Source organism: Notolabrus celidotus, chromosome 9 (assembly GCF_009762535.1).
Source record: "Notolabrus celidotus isolate fNotCel1 chromosome 9, fNotCel1.pri, whole genome shotgun sequence".
Classification (NCBI taxonomy): domain Eukaryota; kingdom Metazoa; phylum Chordata; class Actinopteri; order Labriformes; family Labridae; genus Notolabrus; species Notolabrus celidotus.
Window position 1 is genome coordinate 34,734,446 of NC_048280.1, and position 12,141 is coordinate 34,746,586.

The 12,141-nt window shown below is 40.3% G+C and overlaps 1 protein-coding gene across 1 annotated transcript in view; it reads left to right on the forward strand.

The window, feature by feature from the left end:
- Positions 1-266: 266 nt before the first annotated feature.
- The window catches only part of pnpla7b (patatin-like phospholipase domain containing 7b), a 40,987-nt gene continuing 29,112 nt past the window's right edge, over positions 267-12,141 (forward strand). The window contains exons 1-10 of the mRNA XM_034692731.1: positions 267-413; positions 2,540-2,583; positions 5,226-5,300; positions 5,515-5,602; positions 7,777-7,856; positions 8,278-8,372; positions 9,976-10,116; positions 11,145-11,304; positions 11,392-11,472; positions 11,985-12,113. Of these exons, the coding sequence (XP_034548622.1) occupies positions 2,542-2,583; positions 5,226-5,300; positions 5,515-5,602; positions 7,777-7,856; positions 8,278-8,372; positions 9,976-10,116; positions 11,145-11,304; positions 11,392-11,472; positions 11,985-12,113 (891 nt within the window). The 5' untranslated portion in view covers positions 267-413; positions 2,540-2,541. The remainder of the gene's footprint in view (positions 414-2,539; positions 2,584-5,225; positions 5,301-5,514; positions 5,603-7,776; positions 7,857-8,277; positions 8,373-9,975; positions 10,117-11,144; positions 11,305-11,391; positions 11,473-11,984; positions 12,114-12,141) is intronic.

The following is a 12,141-nucleotide window of genomic DNA, read 5'->3' on the forward strand; positions in this document are numbered from 1 at the left end:
ACTTATTTGGTACATTCCCTTTCTGTAAAAATGAAATGTTAATTTGTTTCAGAAATGGTAAAAGTGTTTCATCTTTTGTAAATGTGTTATCTTAAATGTAAACGTGTTACCTTAAATGTAAATTTGTTTTGGCCCTTGTAAAAATGTTTTGTTTTATAAAATGTAAAAACGTTTTCCAAAATGTAAATTTGTCTCGAAATTTGCAAAAGTGTTTCATCTTTTGTAAATTTGTTATGCCCTTCAGGGCCACCGTACCGATACGGCATCTTTCTCTTCCATGTTCTCGTCTTATTCTCGTCCGGTATTTTATTTTGAAAGGAATGACCGGAAGTTTGAATTGTTCCAAGCCAACAATCTGTTGTTGTTCTTCTGTGTGGCATGAAGCTGTACACACAAACTTTCACGCTACAAAGGTACGTGGGGGGGATATTTGGATGTCTTTACTCTGAGAGTGTTGTCTTCAGGTATGTTTGTGTATTAGGTTGTTTTTGTTGTCGGCTCTGTCACTTCACACGTGCTGGGTCAGGTTTGGCTTTGTTTGTGCTTTCACGTGTAGCGGTCTGCAGGAGGAGACCAACACTCAGTGCATAGATCAGCTTTAACTAGTCCGATTCTCTCTGTATTCCATGTGTGTGACTTCTATCCCTTTTTATAATGCAGCCTGAACTTTAATCACTGTGAAAGCTTTGAATGGAGTTCAGTGTGAAAGACATACTGAGTCAACAGGGAGAGTAAATAACATGCAGCCTGGATCTCTGAACGAACCTGTCACCATGTGAGTGTTTGGGACTCCATAGCTGTGCATGAGTCCAGGAGGAGTGTCTGGTTACTGTGCACGCTTTCTTGGGCTGAGGTGCTCTTTAACCCAGATTTACTCTGTGACTGCCTGTGAGTCAACAGTTAGGGGTGAGCTTGGCTCTAATGTTGAGAGAGTGAGAGAGTTCAAAGAGTGTAAATCCTGGGTTATATACATGTGATCACTATAAAGTCTCATCAAATCAGCTGTTCAAGAGTATATCATAAGAATGGTCAAATATGTGTTTGTTTTTTTGTATAAAATACAACGTGAAGGGAATATCCTGATTATTTCAAGTCTTACTTTAAATTAAATATCACAGGTCCACTCTTATTCAACTCGTCAAACTTTATTTCTTCATCCTCCTAAATGTTTTACTTGTAGAAGTCAATTCTCAATATGTTTCAGGGGCAGCAAATTCTGGAATATTTATTCCCATGTAGTGAAAAACAGTTTATCTTTAAAACGTTATAAAAGATGCTTGAATAAACTTTTAACTACTGTTACTTAATTATACTCATCATGCTCAACCACAGACTCATAGAGTAGGTGTCCATGCACATCATATTCAGATTTTTACTTTTGAATTCTGTTGATGTAATAACTCTATTTATATTAATTGTTAATTTTGTATATTCTTATGTTATTTTATTTTTAGTATCAACTATTGTCTTTATATGTGTGAATTTAGTATTTTTTTATAATCCATTTTTCATATTAGAACACTATTTGGGTGGAGGCTTCAAATAAGCTCACTGAGTTTTCTGCCTCTTCCTGCACACATTATATTATTTATCTTTGCTATTTTTTTTTTTAATGTATTTACTTTTAATTGTGCAAATAAATAAACATAAACAAACATTAACATGGTACCCAGAGACCCTTTAGACCAGACTAGACCAGATCAATAGACCTCTCTGACTGCTAGTAACCCACTGTGTTTAAAGTAGGTGACAGATATGTATCATTGATTACATCAGACTGAATAGACTGTCTCTGACCCCAGACTGAGGGTCAGCTGAAACAGATTACAAATACTGACATTCACTCACACTCACAGAAACTGCAAATGCAAAACTACGGAAGCCCTAAAAGGACATGATTACATCATTTTTTCCCCTCAGTTTTATTGAAATAACGAGTCAATTTCACTTATCTTTCAAGATCGCAACTTATTTTTCTGGTTATCTTGAGATAACAAGCTTAAACAAATAAACTGAGAAAATAAAATGTATTTAATCATGTCCTTTAGGGCAGGGGTTCCCAAAAGTATGGCTCAGGACCCCTTGGAAGGCCGCGAGACACAAATTGGGGGACGTGATGTCATTCAGAATGTTTTTTTTTTTTTTTAAATTATCTCAAAATAGTACATTTTATCCATTATAGTAAAACATATCGCCAAAAATAGAAGCTCAAATTGAAATAAAACCTTGAAAATAGAAAATGTAATGAGTTTTCTGCCTTTCTTTGTTGCCAGATGACTCCTAAGTTTAGGGTTAGTGAACAGTTCATTATCTAAAGCATCAGTAGCAGCAGGTTAATTCATAACAGCACAGGAAACACAGACACATGCTCATATAGGTAGGGTCATTTTCTGCAGACCAACTACATGAAGACACATTAAATCACTTTGAGGGACAGTAGTGAGGGTCGCAAGTCTTTGGAGTCTTTCACCATGTGAACTTGATTACAAGTAGTTCTTCTGTTGCCTCATTGAAATACTCTGGTATGTTTTGTTTGCAGTGATGGAAGACAATGATGAAGAGGGAAGCTGCAGCATCTACCCGGTATGTCGTCCTTCAACAGCATTCATTTCACTTCATCGCATGAATATAAAGTTCTGTGTCCTTACATTATTTAATGACCAGATGATGATGTTATAGTCTTATTCAACGAAGGCGTTAAAGTAATGACATACGCATTACAAGGATTCTGCAAAGACCGTGTTTTTAACCACCAGGCCTGAGCTGTGTTGGGTTAAAGGACCGTACTAATTAGGGATGAGTCGTGATTTTGGAATATTCTAATAATCATTTGATAATAAAAAATCAAATAGTTCATGTGACTAGTAGAAGATAAGATAAGATACTCCTTTATTCGTCCCACAACAGGGAAATTCATGGAGTTACAGCAGCAAACAAAAAGATGTACAGTACAAGAATTTCAACAAGGATATATATAGAAAAGAAATGTCCATCAGAGACGACAGCTTGGCCATAATTCTCCTGTCAGCCACCACCTCCACAGGGTCCAGGACTGAGCTGGGCTTCTTTACCAGTTAGTTCAGTCTTGCTCTCCTGTATCCTGTCCGCCCACAGCAGGGGAAATCCTTCCAATGTGGCGTTCGTGTCCGGTGTTAGCTCTGTTAGCATGATGCTACTCTGCAAGTATTCCCTCTGGTGCTGGGTTAGCTCGTCCACTTTACCATAGATAGATCTCACAGTCCCCATAACGGTGGGTGGAAGGACAGGTCCATGTCGTCTTTTCTTAGCTTGCGCCTCAGTACCAGCACGTCGTCCTTGCCTCTTTCTCCTCTTCTCACAGGGAACATCGGGCCTAGCATCGTTTAGCATCGACATGCTACAGGCAGCTAACAGCTGATCTCGTATGTAAACAATGCAACCATGGTTACACACAGGATCTCCGGACACACACAGGAATAAAAAGAGTAAAAACACCACTGCAAACGTAGCCAGTTTGGTGTCTATGGCTAACAAATGAGTCTTTAAAAGTCATGACAGGCTCCAAATACAAAGAGAACTAAACACTTATGAAAAAAGAACAACGAAGAGAGAGCTGCTGCAACAAGCAGCCACTCGAGCGGCGCTAAGCAACAGAAAAATCGTATCCATCCATCCATCCATCCATCCATCCATCCATCCATCCATCCATCCTTTCATCCATCCATCCATCCATCCATCCATCCATCCATCCATCCATCCATCCATCCATCCATCCATCCATCCATCCATCCATCCATCCATCCATCCATCCATCCAGGGGGCAGCAGTCTCAGAAGCCCAGACACTCCTCTCCGCGGTCACTTCAACCAGCTCTTCTGGGAGGTTACCGAGGCGTCCCCAGGCCAGCTGAGAGATATAATCTCACCAGCGTGTTCTGGGTCTTCCCCGTGGTCTCCTTCCAGATGAACATGCCCGAAAGATCTCCCCAGGGAGACGTCCAGGAGGCATCCTGACCAGATGCTTTGAACCACCTCATCTGGCTCCTCTCGATCCGGAGGAACAGCGGCTCTACTTTGAGCCTCTCCCTGATGTCTGAGCTCCTGACCCTCTCTCTAAGGCTGAGCCCTGCCACCCTGCAGAGAAAGCTCATTTCGGCCGCTTGTATTCGTGATCGTGTTCTTTCGGTCACTACCCACAGCTCATGACCATAGGTGAGGGTTGGAACGTAGATTGACCGGTAAATTGAGAGCTTTGACTTCTGGCTCAGCTCTGTCTTCACCACGACAGACCGGGGACAACAGATCTGTCTGTCGATCATTCGCTCCCTCTCCCCCTCACTCGTGAACAAGACTCCGAGATACTTAAACTCCTCCGCTTGGGGTAAAGACTCTCCTCCGACCCAGAGTGGGCAAGCCACCTTTTTCTGACTGAGCACCATGGCCTCAGACTTGGAGGTGCTGATCCTCATCCCCGCTGCTTCACACTCAGCTGCAAACCATCCCAGTGCGAGCTGGAGGTCACCGCTCGATGGCGCCAATAGGACCACATCATCTGCAAAGAGCAGAGATGAAATCCTAAGGTCACTGAACTGGACACCCTCTGCCAAGTGGCCGAGGGTGTCCAGTTCTGTGACCTTAGGTAGCCTTTGGTGACCTTAGGTGGCCTTAGGTGACCTCAGTTTCTTTCAAGCAAAAAAAATTAAAGTCCAGAAAGGTCTCATGAAGCTTCATGTGGACGCCTCGTATATAGACAAAGCTCTGTGAACTCTGCAGGACGACAACAGAGAAGAAACAAGAACTCTTAAAGTGGACACGTTATCAAATGAATGTTTTTATCATGGTGTGAAAATGTTCTTGATGAATGCTCAAAGTTCAAAAGACACAAAAGAGGACACAAGACCAGATCAAAATGATGAAAAGGAAAAAAAGTGGAGTGTAAAAACTGTTCGGAACGCAGGAAGATAAATATTTAGTTCTAAAAATGTTTCTCATGGTCCAGAAAGTCTTCAAAACAACATGAAGAAGAAGTGTGATCAAATCCAGATCCTGATCCTGACATAAAAAAACATGATCTGATATTTTTCCCTCAATGAAGACCACGTTCCTCATATAGAAACCTGAGGACTACCAAGTTACTGATTTATGAGACATGATTGAACATAATATTTATAGAATACAGATTTCATTTATTACTTTTATGGTTAAAACATGATCTGACGTTGTTCCTGTCCCTGGTGTTGGTTTCAGACCCTGGTTCCACTCAGCAGTGGGATGAAGGACATGATGGAGAAGTTTCTGGAGGAACAGACCGAAGCTAACATGGTAACTGAAACCGGTTAGACCGGAGCTTTGTTTGTTCATGTATGTTTTTAAGTAAAGCTTTAATGCATGTAATAAGAGTGCACTGGAGTGGGAATGACTTGTGTGGCCTTAATGTAAATATATAGAACACACAGGAGGGTTCAGGTTTATGTCAATAAGCTTTCATTGATCATCTGAGGAGAGTCAATAAACGATGGCTGTGTTTTTCTTCCAGTGGACGGCCGTGCTCGTTGGAGCTGTGACCATGATCTCTGTTGTCGGAGCGGTCGTGTTCCTCCTGTACAGAAGATACAAACGATCAAGTCAGTGTCTCTGTTTCAGATTCAACAATGCATCACCCAACATTCAGAGTGCACACATTTACAAACACACACACGTTCACAGTAATCCTGACAGCTCAGCTCACAGCAAGAAAACACGAACAGATAAAAAACAATGAGGACATGATAATAATAATAATAATAATAATAATAATAATAATAATAATAATAATGATAATGATAATATAATAATAATAATAACAATAATAATAATATTTTATTTATAGTGCACTTTTCAAAAAACAAGTTCCAAGGTGCTTCACATGGGCAGCAGCAAAATAAAACAGGCAGTTCTTAAAAAAAACACAAGTCAAGAAAAAGAAATAAAACATATTTTAAAATAAATAAAATTCCCCTAAAAGAAATCTAATGGAATACAACTATTTTAAGATATATTTCTTAAAGGTGACATATTCTACTCTTTTTCATCAAAGTATATTGGTCTAAGAGGTCCCCAAAACATGTATTTAAAGTTTATTGCTCATAAAAACACTTATAAATCAGATTTTGGTCTGCCTGTAAACCCGTCTTTTTCAGCCCTGCTCAGAACAGGCTGTTTTCTATGTCTGTGCCTTTAAATGAGAATGAGCTCTCTGACCACGCCCCCTCAGGAAGTGGATGTGCCTCGGCTGTCCAGCACGTTGATCTAATGTTTACATGTTGACTGAATATACACGGCTGCTCACAGACCCGCATTACTTCAACCCTCTGAATCTGATCCAGAATCTGATCCTGATGGAGAGGCGCCTGCAGCAGGACCTTTCTGAAGGATTGGTCACAGATTTAGTGTTTCTTGTTGTTTTATTTGTCAGTATGTCGACGTGTGTCTTGGTACACAGCTACGAACATGTAGCTATGTGGCTATGCTAACTAGCGCTAGCACTTTTCCATGACAAATAAAAGTCATCCACTAGATCTTCAAATCTGCAGACGTGGGGAGTAAAACCGACCTTTGTGTTTATTAAGACAGCCTACAACTAGCATGCCTCCCTCCTAAGCTCCTTGTTAGCACACGTGTGTGCAGGGAATGAAAAACAGAGGAGGGGTTGAGTTGTATTTTATACAGTCTATGGACTGAACAAGCTCAGAGCTCTGACTTCAGTTACAGACCGGATCTTGTTGTGACGTATGAAAAACACTGAAAACTGAAACGGCTGGTTTCAGCACACATTTACAGAAAGGTGGAGAAATCAGAACAGGGGCAGAATGGATTCTTCTCATTTTCAGGGGGTTTGTAGACATGCCAGGGACACATATTTCACATTAAAAGTCAATTTTGCATGATATGTCACCTTTAAGTCGGTTAAAATAAAATAAAATTCAGATAAAATCAGGAAAGGCTCTACCATAAAATAATGTTTTTCAGGAGAGATTTAAAAGATCCCACTGAGGGCAGAATTATGAAAAATACACCTAGATGAAGAAAATGTAATAACACTTCTTAAAAAACACAAACATACCATATTTTCTGGAAGGACATTCACAGGAACATGAATGATATTTTGGGAATTAACATCCCTTTTAGTTGTGACACAGTCTATATGGGTGATTTTTTCTGCGATGGATGGAACGTAAGTGATAAGAAATGAGCACAAACTCTTTTGGCAGCAAGCAAAAAAGCTGTCACAAGGAAATGGTTGAAACCTGATCCCCTACTATCGATTACTTTCATTCTCCCTCAAGGTTCAAAAGGAAAGATTCTACAGAATCTGGTCCAATGGACAGAATATTTGAAACCTGTGAGGCCAGATTTCATCTGACTGAATGTAGTGAAGGAGTGAAGATATGGCTGTGACACAGATGTGATCCAGTTGCTGCCTCAGACTCGACTTGTGTCATGGTATTTGGTTCTCTCGTGGTGTCTGCTGCACACACACTGTCAGATTCCATAAATGAGTAATGTTTAATCTAAATATACACTTGAACTGATTTTATTATCCAAACTAGCGTATTGACTGTAGTGGAGTTGTTAATATCTTCTTTATATTATTGTATTTAAAGCGATTATGTCTCTGCAGAGACTTCAAGCCTCTTAAGGCTTCAGGATGATTTCTACATGTAGGACTTTGAGCGAGTGCATCTCAAAGGCTGAATGTGAAAACGGTTAATCCAGTAAATGAAATGGTCTCACTGAGGATGTCTGCTCTGCGTTTCAGAGGAGGAGGCGAGCGGTCCTCACTACCGCTTCAGGAAGAGGGATAAGGTGATGTTTTACGGCCGGAAGATCATGAGGAAGGTCAGTACCATCTCAGTCATACGGTGAGGACTCTTCAGTCTGTCTCCTTTGATTTACTCTGACTGTTTTTGTCCGTGGATATTTTAAGAATCATCAAAATACAACAGAAATGTGGCGTCCGTTTAGCTCAGCTGGCAGATCACAGAAGAAAGGTGTGAAACGTTTTAGTATTTTTCAGCAGACTTCTGAAAACTCAAATAAGAAACACATGTTCAGAGGTCTATCAGGTTTCTCTCTCACTGACAGATAAGGTCCACTGACTGATTGATGATGTCACTATCACGAGGCTGCAGTCTAACACAAATCTCATCATTAACTTGAGATGAACTTTTATGATGATAATAGGGTCTAAAAAACGTGTCAGCTCTCTGAAGTCATTTTAAATGAACGTGTCGATGAAGCATGCTCTCTCTGTTTCCAGGTCCAGACTCTGTCCTCAGCCCCTCCCTCCAATTCAAACTCAGCGTCACGGCAGAGAGTCAGGAAGAGGACCAAAGTCCTGTCCATCGCCCGCAAGTGAGTCCTCCTGTCATCAGCTCCTGGTTCAGTTAGAAGATAAGAGCCCAGAGTTAATTCTTCACCTGGAGAACTATTGATTAATAATCTAATCTCGGAGTCAACAAAGAGGCTACTGTACCAACATACAGAGGAACAGGAAGTTATCAGAGCAAGATATAACTGTTACACGTTGTATGTGGTGAACTCTAAAACAAGCTTTGATCAGAGATTTGTAATATTAAGTGTAATATCAGAATCAAAATCAGACATACTTTATTTATCTCTGGAGGGAAATTCAGTCATTACAGATATCTTATAAACAGTATGTAAGAAAGTCAAAATATGAATTAAAGAAATAATAAAATAAGATGTAAATACAAATGAAATAAATAAAGATAAGATCAAATAAAATAAAATAAGATAAAATAATATAAAATAAGATATAAATTAAAATAAAATAAAATACAATAAAGATAAGATCAAATAAAATAAAATAAGATCATATAAAATAAAATAAGATATCAATTGAAATAAAATAAAATACAATAAAGATAAAATAAATAGAATAAAATCAGATAGAATAAGATCAATTAAAATTAAAATAAGATCAAATAAAATAGAATGAATAAAATCAAATCAAATAAATCAAATAAGATCAAATAAATAGAATAAATACAATACAATAAAGATCAAGTAAAATAGACAGAAAAAAAAGTAGGATCATGTAAATAGACTAATATAAAGATCAAATAAAATAAGATCAAATTAAAGAGAATTAAATCAGATAGAATAGGATCAAATAAAATAAAATAAGATCAAATAAGGTAGAATAAATAAATAAAATAAGATCAAATAAAATAGATTAATATAAAATAAAGATCAAATAGAATAAGATCAAATTAATTAGAATAAAAAAGATCAAATTAAATAGAATAAAATCAGATAGAATAAAATAAAATAAGATCAAATAGATAGAATAGAATAAAATGAAATAAAAATAAAGGTCAAATAAAGTAGAATAAAATAAAATAAGATCAAATAAAATAGAATAAAATAAAAGATAAGATAAGATAGAATAGAGTAGAATGAAAGTCCTCCTCTCTGCCAATACAGTCAGAGAGTCAAGCTCCACCCCGACAACATCACTGGCCTTAGGGATCAGTTTATTCAGTCTGTTGGCGTCCGCTCCCCTCAGCCTGCTGCCCCAGCACACCACAGCAAACAGGAGCACTCTGGCCACCACAGACTCAGAGAACATCCTCAGCATCGTCTTGCAGATGTTGAAGGACCTGGGCCTCCTCAGGAAGTAGAGGCGGCTCAGGCCCTTCTAATATCCAAAAGCTTAAGAGAGATTCAGTCAACATTAAATCTTACCTGTGCTCTATATAATTCATTTTAAAGCTCAGGTCATCCTGATTCGTAAAGTCTCATATCTAAGCTCCTCAAACCTGAGTGGTCTATCTGAGTTTACACAAGTTCAAGGATAGTTCAGAAACGAGGCAAGAGTTAGATCATCATGTTAAAAAAAAGTTAAAAATAAGCTCAGCTTATTAATAAAGTAAGAAACACTGATCTCTTCTGCATGAAGAATGTGTTTTTTATATGACTGTGTTTGTTTAAGGATCCTGCGTATCCGGAGGGAGCCCCCCACCCTGCAGCCGAAGGAGCCTCCTCCCAGCCTGCTGGAGGCTGACCTGACAGAGTTTGACGTGCAGAACTCCCATCTCCCCTCCGAGGTGTTGTACATGCTGAAAAATGTCAGGTGGGTGTGACACATCTCCTGAGAGAGAAGCGACCACAGACTGCTCATAAGAAGTGTGTTTGTAGACCACTGTTCCGGGGCCTGTGCTGCTTCCATGTTGTTTTCTTCTTAGACAGAGTGATTATCGAATATTCTCCTCAGACTCTTTCCAAACAGAGCAGGTCTAGACCATACTCTATGTTCTATTATTAACAAAGACCCAACATCAAGACAGGATCAGATCCAGTCCCTTCTTACAGACAGGACTCAGTCTGATCTCATCTTAATCCACCATGAGCAGAGCACTTTGCAGCATTTAGCAAGTTACAGTGGCAAGGACAAACTTCCTTTAACAGGCAGAAACCTCCAGCAGGACCAGACTCATGTTAGACACACATCTGCTGAGACCATGTTGGAGAGAGGGATAGAGGGAGATGAAGAGAGAGAGAAAGAGAAAGAAAGAGAGAGAAAGAGAGAGAGAGAGAGAAAGAGAGAGAGAGAAAGAGAGAGAGTAAGAGAGTAAGAGAGTAAGAGAGAGAGAGAGAGAGAGATTAAAGTGGGGAGACGGATAGTAGTAGCTGTAGCAGGTGGAGTCTGGCACATCCACAGCAGCAGAGATCCAGAGGAACCTACGAGACAAGGGAGCTCAGGGACTCCAGAAAGGTCTATGGTTAGGAACTTTAATTAGACAGGGAGAGAGAGGAGAGAGAGGGAAAGACAGGATCCCAGTGTGTCAGTCTAAGCCTATAGCAGCATAACTAGCAGCTGGTCCAAGCCTGAGCCTATTTTTCCTTCATTTTGCCCTTGTTTGTTATTATTTACCATTTATAAACCAATGTTTGTTTTATTTAGATTTGATCATCCCCGTCTTTTAATCCATGACATTCACTCACTTAAGATCACAGAGGGACAGAATCTGCTGTTTCAGATCAGGCTCATCAATCTGCCTAAGACTCCTCTCATTAACTTTTAGGTCTTTTGATGTGTCGGTGTTAGAGCTATTAAATTTCCTTTTATGGGAAACCCTCAATCCAGTGTGTTTTCATCAGGGTGCTAGGTCACTTTGAAAAGCCTCTCTTCCTGGAGCTGTGTCGTCACATGGTGCTGATCCAGCTGCACCAGGGAGAGGCGCTCTTCAGACCGGGGGACACCGATGACAGTATTTACGTGGTTCAAGATGGCCGCCTGGAGCTGTGCATCCACGAGAGCGTAAGGCCCCGTCTGAGATTAATCTACACTCTTGTAATTTGTGACTGTGCTCTCATGTTGAGCTCTGATTGTGTTTGTGTACTGCAGGATGGGACAGACGCTGTGGTGAAGGACGTTTTACCAGGAGACAGTGTTCACAGCTTACTCAGCATCCTGGACATCATCACTGTACGTGTTCTGAGACATGTGTCATGTGACTGAGTTTTAAAACAGATGAATAACAAGCAACCTCTCCATCCTCCATCTCCCCGTCCCCCTATGTTAAGAGTCTGGGTGTCATTCCAGACCCACATCAATAATGTCACTCGGTTAGCATACTTCCATCTCTGAAACATCTCTCGCCTGCGTCCGTCTCTCTCCCCCAAGAGTACCGCCATTTCGGTTCACACCCTGGTCACCTCCCGCCTAGACTACTTCATCCCTTCTTTTAGGTTTACCAGACAAATCCATCCATAAACTTCAACTGGTTCAAAACTCCACTGCCCGCATCCTCACCAGAACCCCCTCCAGCAGCCACATCACACCTGTCCTGCAGCAGCTCCACTGGCTTCCAGCTTCCTGGCTTATTTTAAATTGTAACATCAGCATCTGTCTCTCTCTCCTCTCTCTCCTCTCACTCCTCTCTCTCTCACCTCTCTCTCTCTCTCTCTCTCCACTTCTCTCTGTTCTCTGAACTTCAGGGTCACCCCGCACCTTACAAAACAGTGTCTGCACGGGCTGCAGCTCCCTCCTCCGTGCTTCGTCTTCCAGCCGCAGCCTTCCAGTCTGTGTTTGAGAAGTATCCTGAAACCCTGGTCCGCGTGGTGCAGGTAGAGTGCCGACGGAGAGAGCGTAACG